This window comes from Manis javanica, chromosome 9, assembly GCF_040802235.1.
Source record: "Manis javanica isolate MJ-LG chromosome 9, MJ_LKY, whole genome shotgun sequence".
Taxonomy (NCBI): Eukaryota; Metazoa; Chordata; class Mammalia; order Pholidota; family Manidae; genus Manis; species Manis javanica.
Window position 1 is genome coordinate 57,764,999 of NC_133164.1, and position 26,706 is coordinate 57,791,704.

At 42.4% G+C, this 26,706-nt stretch overlaps 1 protein-coding gene across 3 annotated transcripts; it reads left to right on the forward strand.

Annotated features, from left to right (window-relative positions):
* The first annotated feature begins 1,475 nt into the window (after positions 1-1,475).
* NUDT15 (nudix hydrolase 15) lies at positions 1,476-26,418 on the forward strand. 3 transcript variants are annotated; one of them, XM_036996604.2, is made up of 4 exons: positions 1,476-1,674; positions 6,309-6,505; positions 9,392-9,504; positions 19,341-26,418. In XM_036996604.2, exons 1-4 carry the CDS (start codon positions 1,517-1,519, stop codon positions 19,368-19,370), a joined length of 498 nt encoding a protein of 165 aa, XP_036852499.1. In that variant the 5' UTR covers positions 1,476-1,516; the 3' UTR covers positions 19,371-26,418. The 3 variants fall into 3 exon arrangements, with proteins under 3 accessions (XP_036852499.1, XP_017516065.1, XP_017516066.1); XM_017660576.3 differs by lacking the exon at positions 19,341-26,418 and adding an exon at positions 10,275-10,433; XM_017660577.3 differs by lacking the exon at positions 19,341-26,418 and having other exon boundaries at positions 1,477-1,674; positions 9,392-10,433.
* The last annotated feature ends 288 nt before the right edge of the window (positions 26,419-26,706 follow it).

The following is a 26,706-nucleotide window of genomic DNA, read 5'->3' on the forward strand; positions in this document are numbered from 1 at the left end:
CATAAATCTGCAAAGAAGTAAAAAGCTAACCTTTTCAAACAATATGGCTTCTCTCTCACTTACCAACTTTATATTTCCCTGTATGGCCCCAGAAGATGACTGGTTAGCCAGAGACGGGTAAGATTCCTCAAGGGAGGAACAACCTAAGACAGGCACAGTCGCAGGGGGGCCATCAGGTGAGAAATCGGGGAACAGTGGTGAAGCTTAAATCCTCACCCCCCCTGTTTTGAGAGAAAGCTTCTGCATCTGTGGATGTTTTATTGCCCTTGTCTATCTCGGATTAGCACATACTCTACAGGCACACACATGATCATCTACAATTGCTCTCTACAACTCTAAACTGTTTTCTACCTTTATCTTGCATCTACCTACCACTTCAGCATTTTATTAAAGATAAAAATAATAATAATAATAAAGGGAGAAATGTGGGATCCACATATAAATCAAGTATAAAAATCAAACGAATATTCATATTTGACCTGATTGTTTATAGTTCAAAATGCGTGATCAAAACCGAAAGTTTCTGTGATGAATGCCCTTGTACTGTTCACCATGTAAGAACTTATTCGCTATGTAAGAATTTGTTCACCATGTAAGAACTTGTTCATTATGCCTCAGAAGATTGGAGACTGACGAAAATTAGGCTTGGGGTGGATTAATGATTGTGCATTGAGCATTGACTGCCCTATACAGAATTTTATTGTTGTTAACAACCATTTGATCAATAAATATGAGAGATGCCCTCTCAAAAAATAAATAAATAAATACACACATACATACATAAATAAATAAAAAGTCAATGGAGGCAGCAGTAGAGGACAAAGTATTCTTGTTGTTTTTGTACCATTTGACATTTTTAATTACGTGCACATTACTTTGGTTGAGATAAAATAATTTATTTTTAACAAGTAAATCCCATCCAAAGACTAGTCATTTGTATTTAGTTTAATTACAACTCTGATTCACCTGGAATTATTTGTTGGTGTATGGTGTGAAAACAAATGGAACAAAGCTTTCCCTTCCAATTAGGCAATTTACTCGTCATCCTAGTATAATTCATTCATTAGTTCTTATTTTACCCCATGATTTGCTAATACTCATTTATACTAGGTTGTTTATACATATTATTTGTGCTTGCTTTGGTACCATGCTTACTTGAGAATCTGTGGTGAAGTTCAGAAACAAAAATAGAATGTGTGCGAAGGTACAGAGGTTTACAAAAGCTGCTTTTGTAAATGCATGATTTGGAGAAATCCGAGAGAAGATTAAAAATGTTGAAAGCTCAACTGTAAGTGGTATTCGTTAAAACGAAGTCCTTAACACGCAGTCCTGCTGGAAGACACAGGACACTTCACAACTAAATCCCTAGGTGAGAAAGACACACCACGCGCAACGCTAAGACGGCGGAGACCCGGCCTCCGGCCTTGACTTCCGGCGCCCGCGCGGGCGAAGGGAGCCATTGGTGGTGGGCCGGGACTAACGTCACTTCCTGCCGTGGCGCCGGCCCACCAGGGATATGACGACCTGCGCGGAACCTCAGGGGCGGCGGCCGGGAGTCGGGGTCGGGGTCGTGGTGACCAGCCGCAGCCATCCTCGCTGTGTTCTCCTGGGGAAGAGGAAAGGATCGTTTGGAGCCGGCAGCTTCCAACTTCCCGGGGGTCATCTGGAGTTCGGGTGAGCAGCCAGCCGCCTCTCGAACTAGCGGAAAGCGGACAGTACACGAGAAGGAGGTGCTTGCTCCGCGAGCTTGCCCGCGCTGCGGCATTTCTTAGCCCGCCTAGGGCGCCGGGCTGGGAAGGCGGGAGACAGCATTCCCGTCCCGTCTTGGAGACCTCTGCTGGCTCTCGTCCGCTCTGCGCCCGTTGGGCGCGGCTGGCAACTGCCTTGCGGGGCGTGCCTTTCTTAGTGCTTACCCAAGAAGAGAGGGAAGGTGGCTCCTCAGGCACCTCTAGCAGCCCTGTTTTGTCAGCTAAGACGTTTGCATGGTTTGCCTGAGTTTTACATGTACACTGGTATATATATATACTATTCACTGCTCCTTAAAACTCTGAAGACCTTAAAGAATTCCACGTACTAAAAGAGCCTAATAATTCTGTGTTTTATAAAGGACAGTCTGATTAAAAGGCCTTCGTGTAGGTTTAGTTGCACTCTAACCAAGCAAATGGGCTGGGGAAACTTGGCCTCAGTTTCTCTATTTTTAAAGTGGGGGTGTTACAGGTTGGGTTTGTTCTCCTCGGTTCTTGCACCCACTGCAACAAAGAATCGAAAGGCAGAGATAAAATAGCTAAGCAGAGTGAGTTTTATTTGAAAATACCCCAAGGGAGAAGTGGGCCAGAGTCAATGTAGACAAAGGTTCTGAACATCTAGGGAGTGTCTCTTTCTCATGACCTGCTTGGAGGCACTTGATTAACAGGGTGAGGTCATTTAATTGACTATCTATACACCCATTCCTGTTGGTGCGCATGTCTTTTCCCAAAATGCGCGTAGAAGAGCCCTGAGGTGGGGCAGGGGAGCAAAACTGCAATTTTGATGAGATTATGCTGAGTGTGGTTTGGGCAGTTCTTAATTTTGTTCAATTGTGCACAGGCTGGGATCGGGTTGGGCTTAGTAGGTAAAGAAGTTACCTCCCTGTAAAGCCTCGTTTAGCATGGGCTTAGTAGGTAAAGAAGTTACCCCCCTGTAAAGCCTCGTTGTCTTCAAGTGGGACCCATACCTGGGAAGTTTGGGAATTTTCTTCCTTGAACCTCATCTTTCCCTTCCCCAGCTGCTCGTGTCTATCTACCTAACAGGGGAGTTGGATGAAGTACTCTTTAAGGTCCTTTTCTGCTTTGGTGTATCACACTGAAAAAGTCAGAGTCAGTTCTGCAAGGTGAATAAAGCCTAGGATGGTCCTAAAAGGTGGATTCTGAAATGAGAATGCAGTCAAAAGTCTGTAGCAGGTAAATAGCATGTAAAGTGTTCAGACGTGGCAATTGTTTTCCCTTTAGTGTGAAAAGTTTCAAACATAAATAAAAGTAGAGAAAATAGGTGAACCCTCCTGTGTCTATCACTCAGCTTGTTCTTGTTGCATCTTACTATTCCCCTCCCACAACACACACACGTTGTTTTTTAGATCATTTTAAAGGAAAGCTCAGACACTCTATTATATCACCCCTAAGTAGTTTAGTATGTATCTATAAGAGGCTTTTTCAAAAACTTAGTACAGTACCATTTTTCACAGGTGAACAAAATAATTCATTAATAATATCTGATGCCCAGTCTGTACCATTTTCCCCAGTTGCCTTGAAAATGTGGATAAAATGAAAGTTCCTGTGGCCAGGATTCTCACCTGACCCTGATCAGCTAGCTTGCTACACACATGTGGGCAATATGTTGTTATTGACTCCATATAAAGAGCTCCACCCAGTGCTCTGCACAACATGGTGGTACGGCTGCAAGGGTTCAGGAGAGCAGAGGCTGGAGTGGTGGCAGCACTGAGGACAGAAACAGAAGGTTGCGGGGTTGGAGAGGCCCAGAGGCAGAGACTGGCTTGCTGCATCAGACTCGCTCTGAGTGGATGGGATTCTGAGTAGACAGGATTCTAGTGATTGACCTGCCACTGTGTGATTAAAGTTGGGTATTAACCCTTTCACCCCAAGAATGTTCCTTTGTCATTTCTTTGGTCTCATTGAGTCCATAGTGAACTTGTCTGGGGCTGAAAGCCATGGTCAAGACAATGTCTTTTTACTGTTTGGTACCAGTCAAAATCACAAGAAGGACACATACTGCATGTGATTGGTAAATTTTTTAAGTCTCTCAACCTAACAGTAATCCCCCTCCCCCTTTTTTTCCATGCCATGTTGAAGAATGTGAAGCATTCAAAGAGTTTCTCACATTCTGTTTTTTCTAATCCACCTATTTCTTACCAAGTGGTAGTTATAAGTAGAAGCTTGATTCCAGTGCCTTTTAATCAGACTTTGTCCTTTATCAGCTATGGAATTCTTATGCACTTTCAGTGCATGGAATTTTTTTAATGGCCTTCAAAATTCTAAAGAGTATCATTAAGTTTATCATTTTTAGAAAATTAAGATAAACCATCAATTAATAAATAGGATTTCTAGATTAATAATCAGATTGCCTAGACAGACACTCCATGTTGTACTTCAGTTGTTGTAGGGAAATTAAAGCTCCCATGGCCAGGATCCTCACCTGACCCTAAATTACTTGATGATGTAATTGGCTTACTGCTAATGCTAATTAGGCTAATGCTTACATATCCATTGGCAATGAGCCATTACTGTCACTGTTACTATATAAAAATCTCCACCCAGTGCTTTGCCCGAAGGCAGAGATGGAGGCCGGCTTGCTGCATGCAGATTGCTCCAGAGGCAGACATGATTCCAGCACTTAACCTGCCACCATGAGAGTAAAGCTTGGCATAAACCCTTTTACCCCTAATATTATTTGGTCTCTCCAAATTCAAAATGAACTTGCCCAGTGGCAGTCCTCCTTAGGCAAGACAGTTGTTGATGGGCATTAGCCTAACTTAGATACAAACTAAGCACTGTTAGAATGTATAATTACCAGAGAAGTGGCTAGAGATAGCTATCTTAATAATAACACACAAAAATGTTGGAATCTTGACTCAAATGTCATATAATAACCAAAATTGAACTTTAATGAGCTTTTTTTACGAAGTGCTAGACACCATGCTAAACTTTTCACATATATGCTTTCACGTATTTTTATATAACTGGTATAGTCAGTGGGATAAATTTGATGGAAAACAAACAGGAAATGGCTTTTCTCCTTTCATTGTCTTCAAACATGTCCTTCCCTTCTCTGCTGCTCCATGATATTTCCTGAAAATTCTGTTGTTTTCTTTTAACCTGATTATAAAAATTGATCAATTTTAGTCATTATGACCTACTTCCAAGCATTTAGGGCTATTGTTTTGCTCTTTCTTACCTCCTGTTTCTCACTTTCTGGTTTTCTTCCTTCCCCAGTGTGTTGGCACATGTTTTACATGACCAGTGCGGCTGTGATCCATCTGTTGATGCCTTCTTGGTGCAGTGTTCACATGTGTGCTGTCTCTCAGGGTGTGCTTGTTGTTTATTTGGAAGTCCAACAAGGATGTCTGTGCTGTACAGTTCCCTGACATAGGTGACTGACTTATTGTGACACTGGTCCCCTCCTTTAGCTTTTGCTTTCAGCACACCCTACATTTTGTTTCTGCTGGAGTCTCCAGCAGTCTCTTATAGCATCTGCTTGTCCCAAGGGAAATTCACAATGGAAATAAGGCTTTCCCTGCTGCCCTTTTATCTTGCTCAAACATCATGGGCTGCACTAGCCAGTCTCCGCCTTCCAAATTCCCAAAGTGGGAATAAGCCTCAGCATCTTATTCACATACATCCCTAAACACCAAGGTACATATTTCAGACTTACCCAGAGCACTCACCATCCCACCACCCCTCCTCTTATACACTGGGGAAGGGCTGTGAGTTTATGCAGCTTATTATGTCTGCAGCAGGAGAGCAGCACACCTGATCTCTGTGACCAGTTCTCTTGGGGTACCTACCCATCACTTAATTTTGGGCACAGTTGGCTCCTCATCAGGAGGAAGGGAAATATTTCTACAAGGCTGAAAACTCATAACTTTCCTCCATTCCAAAGATCTCTTGCCTTTCTTATGTAAACTGGATAGAGTGAAGGTCATAAGACTACTCTGGCCTTCCTTAGCAATCCCTTGAATTTAGATGGCATCTTTTGCCATATCTTTTAGAATTCAGAGGTGCTTATTGCCTATCGTACTCAATTTGAGGCTTAAACTAAAATTCTGAAACTACAGGAAAAGAAATCATCCTCTTCTTGCAGAGACCAGCTCCACAGAACAGCTGAACCTGACATCACATCTGGCCCTCCACATGTTTACAACAACCCCATGGAAAGCAGCATCATCTCTCTTTATGTCCAAAGAGGAAAAGTAATGGATTTTAAATCAAACCTAGGTCTAGTTGACTCTAATGTCTGTGCCTTTATCTGATATACTAAACTGCTTCCTGGTTGCACACTGTTTACAGGCATGTGAACTGGTGCTGAATTGGCTAAATGCTCCATTTTTTGTTCAATATGAAGTCATTTTGGACTTCAGGTAACTAGATACAGGATAAACAATGTCATAGGCAGGGTTGTCGATTGACTGTTTTGAAGCATGAACCAACTGCAGTTGTTTTTGCTTTACACTCGATATTTCCAGCCAAGAATTTCATGGCAAGAGAAAAAAGTGACTTAAATAGAATTGAATACAATGGTGTATTTCTGTTTTCCAGTGAAAGTTGGGAAGAATGTGCTCAAAGGGAAACCTGGGAAGAAGCAGCTCTTCACCTGAAAAATATTCGCTTTGCCTCGGTTGTGAATTCTTTCATTGAGAAAGAGAATTACCATTATGTCACTATATTAATGAAAGGAGAGGTGGATGTGACTCATGATTCAGAACCAAAGAATGTAGAGCCTGATAAAAATGAAAGTAAGAAAATTATATATAATAATGCACTTTTGTTGAGTACATATTGTCTGAAGGAGTATCATATGTTGCCATATGAAGAGAATTCTCCTGATATCAGAGGAGCAAGTTGTGCCCAAAACCAATTCTCTTCATGTAGAATTCTCTTCATATAGAAATGTAAATATACTTAAATCCTGGATACATAAGGACATAGTGGGAAAGAGAAGTGGCTCTGGAGCCAGACTACTTGCTTTACATCCTGGTTCCTCTGCTTAGAGGTTTGTAACCTTGTCCAAGTTATTTAATTCATGTAAAGAACCTAGTGAACATGGTAATTACTCAGTGATTGTTAGTTTTGATGTTAGTGGTTGATTTTGTTTCAAACTGATTTTAAGTAAAACATTTAAAGTGCCTGCCTCAGTTTTCTCACCTGTGCAAGAGGTAATAACTTCCTTTTTTAGAGAAAGATTAACCAGGCAAAAGAGTTATCTGTTACCTCTTATGCTGAACTGAGTGCTCTGAAAACTTGCAGTGACAACTGGTATTTATTACTTACTGTGTGCTAACCATTGTTCTACGGGCTTTTGCATGTTTCATCTCTCTTCAAATTTAATAAAACCATGAGAAAGCTAAAGAGTAAAATATTAAACTTATTGAATATATTATTTGTTGTATGAAACCTTATTAAAGTGGTCATATGTACTGGACCTCCCCTCTAAACATTTAATTTCTCTTCTAATATGGAAGAATCTTTACTTTCAACAAATACATGTTGAGTAGTATGTGCCAGACACTGTTCTAGGCTCTAAAGAAACAGTGGTGTATAGGACAAAGTCTCTACCCTCCTGAACTTTAGGTTTTATTGAGGGAAAAGGCAACAAATTAGTGGATATTTTTAAATGGTAATAGTAAGGAATAAGAATAAAGTAAAGCTGTGTAAGGATAGTGATGCATGGGTGCTGTATCTGGTAGGGTGGTCAGGGGGTCTCTTAGAAGGGAACATATGCATGCAAAGGGCTAGAGGAAGTGATATTTCCAGAATGAATAAATCATGTCTAAAGCATTTTACAGATTGATTTGATTGAATGAACAGAAAGGTATACCCCACCTATAGGCCTTGAGTCATTTAAGATTTTTTTAATAAAATAGGTAACTACTTGGAATCATCTAAAATGAATTAACAAAATTTGCACTGTTTTTACTCAGAACACTTCCAACACCACAAGTGTGGGTATTTTCCTCATGCTAAATAATTCTTCAACTCTCCAAACACCAACTGGTTTTCCTACAATTCAATTCTTACACTGTCCACCCAGAGTTAGTGTCAGATCCCAAAAGCTGAAGAACTCAGTCCCTTAAAACTGTTCCCACTTCAAATCCCAGACCCCTGTATTTCTGACCACCTGACTCTAGATCGGGGGTTCTCATGACCCCCTCCTCAGGTTCAGTATTTGTTAGATCTTAGGAAAACATTTTACTTAACATTACTAGTGTGTTATAAAGGATTTGACCTAAGAACAGCCAAAGGGAAGAGATGCACAGGGCAGGCTTATGGAGAAGGGGCACAAGTTTCCATTCCCTCCCAGCACTTGATGTGTTCACCAATTCAGAAACTCTCTGAACCCAGTTGTATAGGGTTTTTATGGAGGTTCCTATGTAATGAGATTATTATTACTAAAATTCATTAAATCATTATCCTTCCGAAATTCACTTAATCTCCAGCCCCTTGTTAACAATATAACAGGAATTATGTTTGCTTTTTTCCCAGCTGAGAGCCCTTCTGAAAACCAGCTGCAGCCTAGCCCAGGTGTGGTGGCTGCGTGGGTCTCTGCACCACAGAGGCGTGGCCTCTGTCCCATGTTCAGCAGGCCTCGCAGCTGGATGTCCTGCTTCAAGTCACTAGTTACTGCACCTCTCCTCCAGCCATCTGATTATAACTAGGAGGATCATCCAGATGCTTGTTTTAGGAGATGGGATAAACTTTACAGAGAGCAATCCTGAGACAGTTCATTCAGCTTCCTGCAGCGCATTGTTGGCTTGCTCTCTCTCTGTTAGTGTGTGGTCACAGTTGCTAATCACCCCTTCCTGCACTGTTCCACTTTTATGGATTGATTGCCCCCTGCCTTCCTAGAGTGAAACTACATACTTGTATTTTATAGGCAAAGATCAATGGAAGAAACAGTACTTGCATAGGTATAAAAATTGTAATCATTAAGGAACTTATGTAGAACACAGGGTGTACATCTTCATATCATATTTATATATTCACTTATCATGAGCTTTCATGTTATTTACATTTAAATCATCAAAGAAAATACCATTCCCTCAGATGTGTTTATAGGATTCCTTGTATTTTACAATAACAAACTTAGCTTAATCTCTCCTATTTCAATGGATTTTTTTAATCAGCTCCCTCCATAATTGTCTTTCTATCTAAAATATGCCACAGCACAGAGAATATTTTTTATTCTCTGCATAGCTTTCATTACTTTTTAAAGAGATCTAGGATAGCTTAGAAATTTTGTAGTTTACCTTATTTTACAGGTAAGGAAACTTTTTTAAATGTTGAAACCTGTAATATATGAAGTTCTATGCATTTTCTTTAGCCAAATATTTAAGTGAAAATGAATGGTACTAAATATGGATTTTACTACACTGTGGCCCTTATAAACTTGGCTTCACATACAAATAAAAGCAAGTTTTAAATGATCACCATTCTGTTCTTAAGATCTTCGTTCTAAACCCATTGTTTATGTAGCCAAGCTAATGCATAGCATCACTGGTTTATTAGTAGCAAATTATTTTTAAATTTAATCAGTTTTATCTAAGTATAAGTTAAATTGCCAAAATAAACATCCTTTGTTTCCCTTCAGCTAAATAAATTGATTTGGTATCTGTCTTTTCTAGGTTGGGAATGGGTTCCTTGGGAAGAATTTCCTCCACTGGACCAGCTTTTCTGGGCACTGCGTTGTTTAAAGGAACAAGGCTATGATCCCTTCAAAGAAGATCTGGGTCATCTGGTAGGATACAAAGGAAACGTCTTTCAGTGAGCAGGAAGATGGCCTGACTTATTTTAAAAAGACAAAGTAATGTCCAGTTAGAGAATGAAAATATGTGTGTTTCAAAACAACTCCATTTTATCTAAAAAGTCCCATGATTGCCAATTTATTTGTAGTCTCTTAATATACCTACCACCCTATCAGCCAGTAGTTGTGGAAATTTTTCCAGGATAATGTCATGAATTGTATTTCAGACTCAGAAAAAACGATAAAGGGTGATATTGTGGCAAATCTACTCTCCATATTTTTGTGATATTTGCTGTACAGTTTGTCATTATCAGCTCACATGGAGGGGAGTGCAGTAGCTCAGGTCCTAATCCAAAGGCTAGCACACTGCCTGTTGCAGAATTTATCATGTTTGTTGATTTTCCTCTTTTTTGTTTAAAACAAAAACTTTCTGGTAATACATTGTGACAGTCCTTACAACTAGAACAAAAGGACAGGTTATTAGGGTATATTTCCTAGATTTTTTAATTGAGAACCTAAACCAAGAAAAGTGGGACAAACCATCTAGGATTTATACCCTATCATTAACAGGCCATGTAATTTTGGATTTCTCACCTAATTTCTGGGAGATGCAGCTCCCTTATACAAGATTAGACTAGGGCAGTGGTTCAAAGTGTGGTCTGGGGAAGTCCTTGAGCCCCTTTCAAGGGTAATCAAGGTCAAAATTGCTTTTGTAACACTAAGACATGATTTGCCTTTTTCATTCCCATTCTTAATGAGTACAGAGAAGTTTCCCAGAGGCCACCTGCAGTGTGATACTGTAAAAGACTGAATGCAAAAACACATGAGAATCCAACTCTCCAGCACCGGTCTTACTGGTTTTTTTTGGGTGTGTATTTCAGAAAAATAGCTATTTTTCATAAAAATTATTTGTTAACATGTAATGGCTTTTTATTTTTTTATTAGTTATAAATGAAGAAAAGAATTATTTAAATTTCTGTTTTAATTCCTACTATGATAAATATTGCTAGATAAAAACCATACAAAAAGAAAAACTCTTCACATCCTTGGTAATTTTGAAGTGTGTAAAGGGATTGTGGATAAAATGAGAGTTCCTGTGGCCAGGATTCTCACCCGGCCATTGTTGGCTATCTCACTGCACACGTGTGGGCAATACGTTGCTATTGACTGGATATAAGGAGCTCCACCCAATGCTCTGGGCAACACAGTGGCAGGGCTGCAAGGCTGCAGGAGAGCAGAGCAAAGGCAGGAGTGGTGCCAGCACTGAGAACAGAGGCCCAGAGGATGGCTCTGCGGGGACAACTGGGCAGGCAGAGAGGTCCAGAGGCAGAGACTGGCTTGCTGCACGCAGACTTGCTGAGTGAATGGGATTTTAGTGACTGACCTGCCACCATGGAAACAAAGCTGGATATAACCCTTTCACCCCAAGAACGTTTTGCTGTCATTTTCTTTGGTCACACAGAACCCATAGCGAACTTGCCCCAGGCTGAAACCCATTGGCAAGACAGGATCCCAAACAAAAAGTTTTGAGAACTACTGGATTAGACCATACTGTAGATTCAGTGAGACCGAAAAAAATGACAGTGGAACATTCTTGGGGTGAAAGGGTTTATACCCAACTTTATTCCCATGGTGGCAGGTCAATCACTAGAATCCTGTCCACTCAGAGCAAGTCTTCATTGCAGCAAGTGGGTCTCTGCCTCTGGGCCTCTCTGCTCCCCGTAGACATCTCAGTCTCTGTCTCGACACTGCCACCCTCCAGTCTCTGCTCTGCTCTCCTGCAGCTGTGGAGCCCTGCAGCAGTGCAGCAGCCCAGAGCACTGGGCGGAGCTCTTTATACGGACTCAGTAACAATGTATTGCCTACACATGTGCAGTGAGCAAGTGGAGCAGGGCCAGGTAAGAATCCTGGCCATAGGAACCTTCACTTTCTCCACAGGACCACTTCTGTAAAATCCCTTTTCCTAGAGCTGGTTACATTTGAATTTTGCCCTTTGCAACGATTCAAGTACTATTTTAATACGTGCTCATCTTGCCAGTGTGTTTCAGCCCCAGGCAAGTTCACTATGGATTCAATGAATGAGACCAAAGAATGACAATGGAACTTTCTTGGGGGGAAAGGGTTTATACCCAACTTCATTCCCACAGTAGCAGGTCAATCACTAGAATCCCCTCCACTCAGAGCGAGTCTGCATACAGCAAGCTGGTCTCTGCCTCTGGGACTGTCTACCCACAGCCTTCTCAGTCTCTGTCCTTTGCATTGCCACCTCTCTAGTCTTGTCTGTGCTCTCCTGCAGCCGTACAGCTGTGCCACCATGTCACTCAGAGCACTAGGCAGAGAGCTCTTTATATAGAGTCAATAACAACATATTACCCACACACGTGTAGTGAGCTAGCTGACCAGGGGCAGGTGAGAATCCTGGCCATAGGAACCTTCACTTTATCCACACTCCACCCCTTCAGGATTCTCATCCCTCAATCTATGGGCCCTCAATCCTCTGCAATGGTCCCTGTGCGAGGAAGCTGGAACACTGGAACCAAATCCATAACAACATAATATAATATACAAATAACAAATTATGACAAATTATAATAACCCTCAAGCCTGAGGAGATCCATTGCCACTAAGTGGTCATCCTGGCTGTATTCAAACCAGTTCTACTCAAATAGGTTAACCGAAAGAACCATGGGCCTTACAGTACCCACCTTCTCCAGCCTTACCAGTCTTGCAGGCACAGGCCCTGTTTTGTGCTTTGTCTGGCGTTTGCTTCGTCCTCAGCAGCTGGAACCTCTTCTCTGGTCTCAGTTGTTGCCACAGCTCCAGTAAGATTACTTTCCATCCAATTTCTCTGTCTGCTCCTCCCTATATCAAATCACCCACATCTGGGGCCTCATAACCTTCATGGGGTCCTTTAAATTCTTCCTTCAAGAAGGAGACCATAGTTCCTTTTGTGCTTTCATTGCTTGAGCCTGATGATAGAAGCAGAGCATGGAGCGCTCCACAACCTGAGGAGGGGGCTGCACCTCTCCTGGAGGAACCCAGGGTTGCTGAGTCTTTATTTTCCTTAGGGCTTTTTTTTCCCTGTTTTGCTGAGGGCCAACTTTACTGCCTCAGGTGTTGTCTCCAACCCTTCCCAGTCTTGGGGTAGGGCCCAGTCCTCTAGGAGGCAAGCCATGTCGGAACACATGTCCATGGGGAACACTCGAATGTCCCCCCATTCATAGGTACAGCCTGCTGAAACACTCCTCCCATGAGGGCAGCCTTTTCTTTTCCTTGGCTATTGACTATTGGCAATTGTCTTGCCAGTGGGTTTCAGCCCCGAGCAGGTTCACTCTGGATTTAATGAGACCAAAAAATGACAATGGAATGTTCTTGGGGTGAAGGAGTTGATCCTAACTTTATTCCCATGGTGGCAGGTCAGTCACTAGAATTCTGTCCTCTCAGAGCGAGTCTGCAGGCAGCAAGCTGGTCTCTTCCTCCGGGCCCCTCTACCCACACACCCGTCTCAGTCTCTGCCCTCAGCACTACAACCACTCCAGTCTCTGCTCTCCTGCAGCTGTGCAGTCCTGCAGCCATGTTGCCCAGAGCACTGGGCAAAGTTCTATATATAGAGTCAGTAACAACATATTGCCCACGCGTGTGTAGTGAGCTTGCCAGCCTGGGCCAGGTAAAAATCTTGGCCATAGGAACCTTCACTTTATCCACAGTGCTACAAAAGAACCTCTCCAGTGAGTGAATATTATTTTTAAAGGTCTTACTGTATTGCTTGATTTTTTCAAAATGATATGGGTACATTGAATTGTTTACCATTTACAAATCTCATTTCCTGTTTTATTTTACATACTTTTTTGACATTAGAATGTTTGGTGAGCTCCAGTACAAGTAAGTGATTAGTCCTTGAACTTCAGCTACAATGATGAATTTCACACAATTTTTCACTCCTGTTTGATTACTTCTTTATATTGCTTGCTCCTTATTTTTTTTTTTTTTTTTTTTTGAGAGGGCATCTCTCATATTTATTGATCAAATGGTTGTTAACAACAATAAAATTCAGTATAGGGGGGTCAATGCTCAATGTACAATCATTAATCCATCTCAAGTCTAATTCTCGTCAGTCTCCAATCTTCTGAAGCATAACGAACAAGTTCTTACATGGTGAACGAATTCTTACAGAGTGAATAAATTCTTACATGGTGAACAGTACAAGGGCATTCATCACAGAAACTTTCGGTTTTGATCATGCAATATGACCTATAAACCATCAGGTCAAATATGAATATTCATTTGATTTTTGTACTTGATTTATATGTTGATCCCACATTTCTCCTATTATTATTATTATTTTTATTTTTAATAAAATGCTGAAGTGGTAGGTAGATGTAAGATAAAGGTAGAAAACATAGTTTAGTGCTGTAAGAAGGCAAATGTAGATGATCAGATGATCAGGTGTGTGCCTATGGACTAAGTATTAATCCAGGCTAGACAAGGGCTGCTTGCTCCTTATTTTAATTCCCTTCTTCAGTTGGCTTAATCTCTGTCTCTGGCTCCTCCCTAAATGATAGGTAAGCTTGAGAAGAAACCAGGTAAGCTTTATGAAACTCTTCCATAGGCTTATCTCTGATGTAGTTGATTGGGAATTCATTGTGCTCTCTCTTTATGCTAGTACTTACCCAAGCAAATGTATAGCTTCAAAAACTTACCACAAACCTGTAGAGTTTTTACATATCTGCTACTTCAAATTTTTAGTAGACTTATTAGAAGTTTGTAGGGTCTTTTGTTTGTTTATTTTAAATTCACCCAATTAGACATGAGGTTTATTATAATGGAAAGAAAAAACTAACCTGGGCTCTTATTTATGGGAAAAAGTAAAAAGGTAAGTTTCATATTAGGAAAGGATTGCATTTACCGCAGCACCTAATATGCTCAGGTGGAATCTATCAACCACTTGGTAACTTTCTCTAAATGAACAAACCAATGGAATAATGTTTAGAACTCTTAAGTACCTAATTCTCAGATGGTTTGAGAATTGCCTTTGGCAGAAAAATTAATGCTGATTAATAGCAATATTCTCATAAAATTGTCAGCTAGAGTTCCTGATGTATACCAAACTCTGCCTGGTTGCTGTGGAGTCTGCAGTCTCTCTTCATGTACTGGCTAAGTTGAGTCCTGAGGTGGGCTCTATCCCAGGATAAGCAAGTGCAACATGCTAACGAAGCTCTTCTCAGTGGAGCATGATGGGAATTCGGTGTCTCTTTGATCTACTTGGAAGAGACAGTTTTTTATCTTGACTGTCAGCTTCCAAATAAGGCAAATGCCTTCAGATGAAATACTCTCTTCTTTGGGGCACCAAGTATCATGTTAACCTGAAGGAAATCTCAGGAAATCATCAAAATGCAAGAAAACAGTTTTCTAACAAAATCAATCACATACTGATATTGCTTCTCTATTCTTTAAAATACAGATTATTTATGTTGTACTTGGAAGTCAGTGCTGCACCTGAGTAGTGTTTGTGAAAACTGCAAATTAAAGATAACGATATGCACTGAATGACTGAGAGGTATTTACCAAGCCTTCAACTTTATGTACGTTAAGATATTGACCATGTAAGTTCGTACTGAAATTCCTTTATCAATGCTTAATTTGTGTCTTGTGGATAAAGTGAAGGTTCCTATGGCCAGGATTCTCACCTGGCCCTGGTTTGCTAGCTCACTACACAACAGTGGGCAATGCATCGTTATTGACTCTATATAAAAAAAAGCTCCACCACGTGCTGTGTGCGACAGTGTGTCTTGCCAGTGGGTTTCAGCCCTGGGCAAGTTCGCTATGGATTCAGTGTGACCAAAGAAATTGACAGTAAAACGTTCTTTGGGGTGAAAGGGTTCATTACCCAGCTTGTTCTCCCGGCAGTAGGTCAAGCACTAGCATCTCTGCCTCTGCCCAGAGCACTGGGCCGAGCTCTCTATATAGGGCAGTAATAGCTTATTGCCTAAAGGGGTGGAAGCGGCAGCCCAGCAACAGGCCAGTTACATCATCAGGTGGTTTAGTTCAGTGAGGATTCTGGCCGTAGAAACCCCAACTTCCCCACACTCCACCCCTCCAGTATTCTCACCTTACAATCTACATGCTCTTAATCTTCCACAGTGGTCTCTGTGCAAGAAAGCTGAAGCACTGTAACCAGATTCCACAATAGCAACAGAGAGTAACAACAACTTAGAGATAATAAAAATTAAGATACAGCAAGATTTTGATACAAAAATTATAATCTCAAGCCAGAGGAGGTTCCTAATAACAAAAATTATAATAATCCTCAAGCCAGAGGAAGTTCCGAATCCACAAAGACTTTAGGGGCGATAGGACACATGCTTTAATGTCACCAACATAGGCAAGTCATGTCCATCAGGTAGGATGCATGCGAGAGAGTGGTCCTGTGACAGGACTGTAGCAGGAAGGGGGTCCCTTCTAGGTCTAGTATACCATACTTTAACTCCTTTCCTCATGGGGTTCCTGAAAGGTCTATATATAGTGCTACTGGAGGTGCATGCACTGGCCATATGATAAAACAAAACTCCCCGGTAAGATGCTCTTACCGTCTGGCTTTCAGGATATACTACTGTAACTTTTGGGGGCCACTCTGCTGTTATTCCAGGAATACACAGGAGGCCAGCTTCCAGGCCTTGTCCCCAAGGTGCCAGGAGAGCCAGCCATCATTGGTCCATGTGTCAAAAGGTCCAAGGCCATGTCTACTTAATGGAGTCTCCGCGGTTCAGTGCAGTTGGTGCTGGCAGCAAGATGTTATTCTGGTGGCCAAACCTTGGCTTCAGTGATTCTTCCTTGGTTTACACTTGCAGTTATATGGGGGAGGTAGCCATATGTGGTAACATGTCTACGGGACTCAGGGCTCCCTTTTGGGGTCTCTCATTCAAATGCTGTAGCACTGTTCATAAGCAAACTGACCATCCCCGCAGACTATTGGTATCTGACATTAGTCTGGATTTTAACAAGCCAGTGTGCCTCTCTATCATGCCTGCTGTGGTAGGATTGTATGGCACATGAAACTTCCACTTGATTCCCAGCTGTCGTACCCATTCTTGCCATGTATGTCCAGTAAAATGGGTACCCTGATCAATCTCAATCACCTGTGATTGGCCATAGGCAGCAAAGACACACTCCAGGCCTCTTTTGGTCGTCTTCTGCTCTGCACAATGGGTAGGAAAAGCAACCAGAAGTCGAGTAGCTGTGTCCACACAAGTCATGGCATACTGATAACCTTCTGACACAGGTAGAGGCCAATATAGTCTATCTGCCACCTGACAAGGGGTATAGGCTCCTTAGCTATTGTCCCATGTTGCTGTGGAAGTGTAAGTCCCGTTTGGAGCACATGACACACTCCTGCCGGGCTCTACTTATTTGAAGGTCAAAGGCAAGCCCCACCAACGGGCTACAGCCCACATTGTCTTTTGCCCCACATGCAACAAAGGCTGATGTAGCCATTGGGCTACATCAGAGGCAGGCTTTCCTTCTAACCAATGTATCTGGGCCAATTTATCTGCATCATTTCCTGGGAATGCCAGTGGCAAATGACCTGTCACATGGTTTACAGTAATTATTTTAGTCTGACCACAGGCTCATAAATCTTGACATAATTCTTGTGCCAAAGGGGTCGGTGACCAAGCAGCCAGTTGACATGGTACCAGGTTGGTAGCCACAGGGTCAAGCCCCAAAAGACAGCCCAGCTGTCAGTGCAGACAACTATAGGGGAGGGCTGCTGGCTGATCACAAGCCACACAGCCCACAACTCTGCCCATTGGCTGCTCTTCCCCTCACCATCTTCCATCCATATTGTCTCAGTCTTAGGATGGAAAGCTATGGCTCACCATTTTGGGGGCTGCCCACAGCTGGAGCCATCTGTGTACCATGCTTCTTCGGGTATAGCAGCTCTTCCCTCCAGACAGGGACTCTCTGCTAGTAATGGTTCAAAAGCAAGTTCTTCCTGCTTTTCACTAGTATATGTCACCAGCCCCAACAAGTACTGGAGTTCTTTACTCAAGGGGCTACTAGAGAGGGCACCATGCTGCTGTAGGTAAGCACCCCACTTGGCTAGTGTGGGTATTTGTGCCTCACCACTTCTTGGCTTTTGGGTCCAGTCTTGTACCCACTCCAAGACGGGATAGGTGGTTATTACCTTTATCAGGGCCATTCCAGTGATGGGTTCTGTAGCCAGCAAGGTGTGATACACAGCAGCCAGTTGTTTTTCTATCAAAATGTATCGTACCTCTACCCCTTTCCAGAGTTGTGACCAGAATCCAATGGGTTAGTGAATTTGTTCAATTCGCTGACAGAGACCCCAGCCAGTTTTTTTTACATGAACCATCTTCAGTGACATGAACATACAGATCACAGGGCCTTGATGGGTCTGTCACATTCAAGGCCTGCACGGCCTTGACTGCCTGTTTTGCAGTAGTAAAGGCAAATGCACATGTCTCATCCCAGTCCCACCTGCTGCCCTTTCATACAAACCGGTATAAGGGCAGCAGACATATGCTGAGCTGCAACCAGTGTTACAAGAGCTAGGCATAAGAAATGACATCTATAGTTCAGAGAATTATGGCCCAGACGAAGAGATTTTCACCATTGGGATGAGAAATACTGTGCTTCAAATGGCTCCCACATCTGTCTTTGAGTCTCTAGTGGCCATTCTTTCCCCTCCCTTAGGGGATCCCATAAGCGAGGTGACACATACAGTACCAGACTTAGGCTGAACCAAAGAGAACATAGAAAGAAATAAGATCTTCTACTCACAAGAAGAATTTAAAGGTCCCCATAAAGGTTATGAGGACCCAGATGTGGGTTGATTCAATATGGGCAGGAGCAGATGGAAGGAAATTAGATGGGAAGTCAAATAGGACCTGACTGGAACTGTGGCAACAACTGATACTGGAGCAGCAGTTCCAGCTATTAAGAACAAATAGGCAGAGGCCAAAGACACAGCCACGAGTCTGTTCTGTGTGTTTGCAAGAAATCCTGCTGGAGAATGAGCCAACCTCACTCGTGCCCACATAGGAAGGTGATTGGGGAACACGGTTTGATTGAGAGGGAAGGTCAATGTACCTGCCCTGAGGGACCAGGGGGAGACAGGAGGCCACATGTTGAAATAGCCATCCATTGGTCCCCAGTGAACATACAGCATGTTCTGGCTCTGGTGGACACAGGCTGAATGGTCACTGATTCATGGTAACCCTGAGCGGTTCCCTGGGTCCCCCACTATCATAGATGGATACAGGGGTAAGGCTATCAGAGTGAAAAAAGCCCAAATCCCTTTGTGAATAGGGCATGCACCCCCAAAGTAGTGTACCATGTATATATCTCCAATCCCTGAGTATATTTTGGGGATTGATACTCTGTAGGGTCTATTTTTGCAGACCACTGCAGGTGAGTTCAGACTGAGAGCATGTGTGGTGAAGGCAGTTCTGAGGGGACATGCTAGGCACCCGTCCATAGATTTGCCTGTGCCTAAGCCGGTGACTAATACCAAACAATACAAACTGCCTGGAGGGCATAAAGAGATTGGAGAAACTCTCCAGGTGCTGGAAAAGGTGGGTATTATAAAGCCCATCCATAGTCCTTTCAATTCCCCATTGTGGCCAGTAAAAAAGCCAGATGGCTCCTGGCAAATGACTGTGGATTACAGAGAATTGAATAAAGTCATACCCCCTATGCATTCTGCTGTCCCCTCTTTTGCAGGCGTGATGGATACCCTCAGCCATGAACTAGGAACATACCCTTATGTGGTAGATCTTGCTAATGCCTTCTTTTCCATTGACATTGAGCAGGAAAGCCAGGAAGAGTTTGCCTTCACATGAGAAGGACGGCAATGGAATTTCACCATCCTCCCACGGGGATACCTCCACAGCCCCACCATCTGTCATGGACTTGTAGCCCAGGACTTGGCTACATGGGAGAAACTGCCAACAGTGTGGCTGTACCATTATATTGATGATGTCATGCTCACATCGGATTCTCTTTCAAATCTAGAAGGTGCAGCACCTAGACTGCTGCAACATCTACAGGAGAAAGGATGGCTGAATAGCACCAAGGTTCAGGGACCTGGTTTGTCTGTCAGTTTCTTGGGGATCATCCGGTTGGCTAAGATCAAAGTTATGCCAGAAGCAGTTAACAAAGTCCAGGCCTTTTCTTCCCCTACAACTGTAGCATTACTACAGGAGTTTCTGGGTCTTCTAGACTACTGGAGAGTGTTTATTATGCACTTGGCACAAATTCTGAAGCCGTTATACCACTTGGTACAAAAGGGTATCATGTGGTACTGGGTTGAGACATGTGCATCTGCCTTTACTACAACAAAACGGCCCATCCAGCTGATGCAGGCCTGTATGATAGTCCCATCAAGACCCTGTGAGCTGGATGTTCATGTGACTGAATATGGCTTTGGCTGGTATCACTGGCAGCCGTTTGAATGAACTTGCCAACCTATTGGATTCTGGTCACATCTCTGGAAAGTGGTAGAGGTATGATACACTTTGAAAGAAACCAACTGGCTGCCATGTATCATGCCTTGCTGCCTTCAGAACCCATCACTGGAATGGCCCTGATAAAGGTAATAACCACCTATTCCATCTTGGGGTAGGTACGAGACTGGGCCCAAAAGCCGAGGAGTGGTGTGGCACAAACGTGCATGCTGGCCAAGTGGGGTACTTAACTAAAGCAGTGTAGTGCCCTCTCTAGTAGCCCCTTGACTAAAGAACTCCAATGCTTGTTGGGGCTGGTGACATATACTAGTGAAAAGCAGGAAGAACTTACTTTGAACCAATAGTAGCAGAGAGTCCCTATCTGGAGGGAAGAGCCTTATACCTGAAGATGCATGGTACACAGATGGCTCCAGCCATGGGTAGCCTCCAGAATGGTGAGCCATAGCTTTCCATCCTAAGACTGAGACAGTATGGATGGAAGATGGTGAGGGGAAGAGCAGCCAATGGGCAGAGTTGCGGGCTGTGTGGCTTGTGATCAGCCAGGAGCCCTCCCCTATAGTTATTTGCACTGACAGCTGGGCTGTCTTTTGGGGCTTGACCCTGTGGCTACCAACCTGGTACTATGCCAACTGGCTGCTTGGTCACCGACCCCTTTAGGGACAAGAATTGTGTAAGATTTATGGTCCTGTGGTCATACTAAAATGATTACAGTATACCATGTGACAGGTCATTTGCCACTGGCATCCCCAGGAAATGATGAAGCAGATAAATTGGCCCAGATACATTGTTTTGAAGGAAAACCTGCCTCTGATATATCCCAATGGCTATATGAGCATTTGTTGCATGCAAGCAAAAGACAATGTGAGCTGTAGCCCATCAGTGGGGCTTGCCTTTGACCTTCAAAGAAGTTAGTAGAGCCCGGCAGGAGTGTGTTATATGCTCTAAAAGGGACTTAAACTGAGTTCCACAGCAACATGGAACCCATCACTGGGTAGCTAAGGAGCCTATACCCTTCGTCAGGTGGCAGATAGACTATATTGGCCTCTACCTGTGTCAGAAGGATATCAGTATGCCATGACTTGTGTGGACACAGCTACTCAACTTCTGGTTGCTTTTCCTACTCGTACAGGCCAGCAGACAACCTAAAGAGGCCTGGAGCATCTCTTTGTCACCTATGGCTGACCACAGGTAATTGGGAGTCATCAGGGCACCCATTTTACTGGACATACATTGTAAGAATGGGCACGACAGCTGGGAATCAAATGAAAGTTCCATGTGCCATACAATCCTACCACAGCAGGCATGATAGAGAGGCACACTGGCTTGTTAAAATCAGATACCAATAGTTTGCGGGGATGGTCCGTCCGCTTACAGACCATGCCACAGCGTTTGAACAAGAGACCTCGAAAGGGAGCCCTGAGCCCCGTAGACACGTTAATGCATATGGCTGCCTCCCCTATACATCTTCAAGTACAAACCAAGGAACAATCACTGAAGCCGAGGTTCAGCCACCAGAATAATAACTTGCTGCCAGCACCAACTGCACTGAACCACGAAAACTGCATTGAGTGGACGTGGCCTTAGACCTTTTGACACATGGACCAATGGTGGCTGGCTCTCCTGGCACCTTGGGGACAAGGTATGGAATCTGGCCTCCTGTGTATTCCTGGAGTAACAGCAGAGTGTTCCCCAAATGTCACAGTAGTATACCCTGTACAACCAGAAGGGAGGATCATCTTACCAGGGAGTTTTGTTTTATCATTATGGCCAGTGCATGCACCTCCAGTATAAAAACCCTTCAGTAACCCCCATGGGGAAATGAGTAAAAGTATGGTATACTGGACCTGGAAGGGACCCCCTTTCTGCTACAGTTGTATCACAGGGCCATCCTACCTGATAGACAAGATTTGCCTATTTGGTGTCATTAAAACGTGTCTCATCGCACCTGAAGTATTGTGGATTGAGAGCTTCCTCTAGCTTGAGGATTAGTATAATTTTTGTTATTAGGAACCCCCTCTCGCTTGGGGGTTATTATAATTTTTGTTAAGTTTATCAAAATCTTGTAGTATCTTAATTTTTGTTATCTCTAAATTGTTATCCTCTGTGGCTGTTGTGGAATCTGGTTACAGTGCTCCAGCTTTCTCACACAGGGACCATTACGGAAGATTGAAAGCATGTAGATTATAAGGTGAGAATCCTGGAGGGGTGGAGTGTGGGGAAGTTGCGGTTCCTATGGTCAGGATTCATACTGAACTTAAACCACCTGATGATGTAACTGGCCTGTTGCTAGGCTACCGCTTCCATCCCTTTAGTCAAGAAGCTATTATTGCACTATATAGAGAGCTCAGCCCAGTTCTCTGGGTGGAGGCAGAGACGCTAGTGCTCAACCTACCACTGGAGAACAAGCCGGGTAATAAACCCTTTATAAACCATTTCACCCCAAAGAACATTTTGCTGTGAATTTCTTTGGTCACATTGAATCCTTAGCGAACTTGCCCTGGGCTGAAACCCATTAGCAAGACACACCTATTATTTGATGACTACCCAAACATCATCTACAGCTCAGACCTTTTTCCTAAGCTCCCGACCCAATCACACCTGAATTTTTCTACTTTCTTCTAACTTGATGTTTTCAAACTGAATTTTCTGATGTATTCCTCTTAGATGTTGACTCAACCATCAGCTTAATTGCTCCAACTAGATTTCATTTCCTCACATAATCAGTCTCTCGCTTGTCCGTTCTGTTTCTTTCATGTCTGTTGAACCCATCTTCTGTCACATAGTCCCAGTTGCCTCTCCCTGTTCTAGTTCTTCATCATTTTTTCCACAGACATCAGGTAGATTTAATCCCCAGCCCTAGACTGATTGATTGATTGATTGATTGATTGAAGTAAAATGCACATACTATACCATAAAGTTTTGCCATCTGACTTATTTTTGACAGTACTCCTATAGTGACTTCTCAAAAACAATAATTTTGTCATATCCCTTGTCTTCTCAAACTTCTTTAGAAGTTCTCCATCACCTATAGGATAAAATTCTTAACCTAACTGACAAGGTCTGAAGCCCACTGCTTTCTCACACACTATGCTCTATGCATATTTCTTTGTGCTCCCCCATGTAGTTTTCCACCTACTTGCTGGTGTGTCTGCAGCACCTTCTGAACTGAGCATTCCCCCCACCCTCCATCTCTTTTAGCAGCCATACCCATTTTTCATACCTCACTTCAAGGTTTCCTTCCTCTGTGAAGCCTTTTGGAGTCCACTGAGGAGACTATAATACCACGCCATATCTCAACTTCAGAGGTGGCTTTTGAATTAGTGAGGCTACAGGCTTAAGTGATGTGACAGAAATTGTGTTGTAGAATCACCCACTAATGTCTTCTTGCCTAACTTTTTAAAAATTTCTAATGGCTTGAATTCACTTCTGATTCATTTGTGAAGCAACAGATTCTGCAGATAAAATGCTCCCAAATCAGCCTCTTCCTAAAGAGGCTAAAAATGGGTGCTCATTTATGTTGCATAGTTTACATAAACAGTATGTATTAATGAAGAGGAATTACGTTCACATTTCAGAGATCAAGTGTGACTCTTGGAGAGTATTTACTATGGCCAAGCACAGCCTTTGGTTATTTGCAGTCTTAGGCTTTATAGCACAATGTCATGTGTATTCTATCAATTGCTTGTCTTCCCAGTAGAAAGTAAGCTCCTTTAGGCTAGAGACTTGGTCTTTCTGTAATATACATAGCAGCCAAAGTGGTGATTGGTAAAACCGAATGCCCAATGTGTACTGGTTGAATGAAAAAATGACCAGTATTTCTTAACTAGTCCTTTTCCTGGGCTACAGTAAGACAAATAATACTAAGGATCTCCGAGTAGGAAAATCAAATACTGCATTTTAATTATTTGCAGGGACATAAAGGAGAGCTGTTTCTATAGATTTAGGGAGAGAGGAACTAGAGTCTGAAATAGAAACAGAGGAGTTGCCCTAATTAAGGATGTTCACAAATTCCAAAACTAGGTGGGGAAGCTGAAACTCAAATGCCAGGAGGAAGATGAGATACTGTATTGAAGTGAAAAATTACTAAATAGCCTGTATGTGAAATGTACTTTAAATGGGTTCTGTATTACAAGAAGTTTATAATTATGAGGTTGTGCATATTTGATAAAACATTTTACTTTTGCATATTTTTTATCGAGGTATAATTGACACATAACATATTAGTTCCCAGAGTACAACATAATGATTCAATATTTGCATATATTGCAAATTGATTACCACAATATATCTGGTTACCATCTGTCACTTTTACAAGTATTCACAAAAGAATACTTGTAAGTTATGTTTTGTTCATGAAAATAAAGTATATCAAATCAATAGAATTAGAAACCAGACTCATACAGTAAGAAGATGTTTCAATCAACAAGACATGGGATGCAGAGAAAAAGGCTGTTTAGATAAGATATCCTTGCAATATCAAGAGAGTAAGCCAAGAGCACAGTTGGAAATCCAGGAGTGGGAGCAGAGCCATGGTCTGGCTAGGCTTGCCCTTGGGGAGTAGCTTGGTGCACTTTGGGAGACACTTGTTCAGAGGAAAGTGATGATGATTATGAGGAGGGCTTGAATTGGGGTGCACTCAGAAAGGGATGCATTAAGGCCACAAGTTAGAGAACTGCTGGGCACACCTCTCTTTGGTTTTCCCTTGGCTCTGGTTGCCACCAGTGAAAATAAACCAAGTGTTCCCTTCCACACAATGCTTCGTATTTCTGCATGTATCTATCTTACTGGCATTGCTACATAGAAAGAACCCTGGGCTGGAAGAGTTTTCATTTTCTTAAAGGCTTTTGAAAATGCTGAGTTTATAAGTACTTGCAGCAGCCCACTGCCTTAATTGCATCCCTGCCTACACCATCAAAGAGTTGAATTCAAAGGAAAGAGAAACTATCTATTTAGCAGGCTCAGTAATAAATGTTGCCACATTGAGAAAGGGCCCAAGTGTAGGAGTGAAGGGATGAGGGCATGGAGTGAGGTGCCCAGAGCCAGGGAAACCGGACTGGGTCAGCAAGTAAAAATAGAGGAGTATGGTAAGCCCCTGAGTGGTCACCCTCACACCCCAGCTGCTACTGTGTATGGATTTGTGTCCCTGGGCCATCGCAGGTAAAGCGTGTGGGAGTCTGTCTGACTGACCCAAAGGGCTAGAAGTGTGGCAGCCAAGGGATCATAGTTTGAGAACCAGTGGTTAGAATTATGGTATAAACACTGCTGACTCAGTAGCTAATTCTACCCCCTAAGAGCTGGTTTATATGGTGTCTATCAAAACAGGCAAATGATGTGGCCATTAAGTATTTATTAAGCAATCTGCTGTGCTAAATAAGTTTTCTGGGTGACCTTAGCATATTACTAGGGCCTCATTAATATTTAAATCTATTTGAAAGATAAAATTATGCCTGGCATATTACTAGGGCCTCATTAATATTTAAATCTATTTGAAAGATAAAATTATGGCAACAAGATAATAGCAAACTTGAGAGCATATTCTTTAAAACTTTCATTTGGTGTATCATATTTATATAGTACCTCAATGAATTATTACAAAATGAACAGTTATGTAACTACCACTTAGATCAAGAAATGGAATATATTACAAGTACCCCCTTCCAAAGGTAACCACCATGACCATCATCTCATCATAGATTAGTTTGTTTTTGAATTTGGTATATGTGAAAAAATCATGCAATATGCATTTTTGCGACTGGCATCTTTTAAACACCATTGAGATACTTATTCATGTTATGTAGCTGTGGTTCACTAATTCTCACTGTGTGAACTATTCCATTGTTCAAGTATCTCATGTTGATGATCACCTGGCTTGTTCCCAGTTTCGGGTTTACTGCAAATAAAGCTGCTAAGAGCATGGTTTTGGGGGGTGCTTATTTCTGTTGATGATAATCGTAGAAATGAAAAGACTGGGTTGTAGAATATATATACATTTTCTGAGGAAATTTGTTTATTTCTTATTAAGGCATCACTGATGTACACTCTTATGAAGGTTTCATATGAAAAACACTGTGTTTACTACATTCACCCATATTTCAAGTCCCCCACCATACCTCACTGCAGTTACTGTCCATCAGTGTAGTAAGATGCCACAGAGTCCCTACTTTTCTTCTCTGTGCTACACTGTTTACCTCGTGACCCCCCACTTACACCATGTGTGCCAATCATAATACCACTCAATCCCCGTCTCCCTTTCTACCCACCCACCCTCCACATTCCTCCCCTTTGGTAACCTCTAGTAGCTTCTTGAAATCTGTGAGTCTGCTGCTGTTTTGTTCCTTCAGTTTTGCTTTGTTGTTATACTCCACAAATGAGAGAAACCATTCAGTGCTTGTCCCTCTTTGCCTGGCTTATTTCACTGAACATAATACCCTCTAGCTCCATCCATGTTGTTGTAAATGGTAGGATTTGTTTTCTTTTTATGGCTGAATAATATTCCATTTGTATATGGACCACCTCCTCTTTATCCATTTATCTACTGATGGACACTTAGGTTGCTTCTATTTCTTGGCTATTGTAAATAGTGCTGCGATAAACATAGGGGTGCATCTGTCTTTTTCAAACTGGGCTGCTGCATTCTTAGGGTAAATTCCTAGGAGTGGAATTCCTGGATCAAATGGTATTTCTAGTTTTAGTTTCGTGAGGAACCTCCATA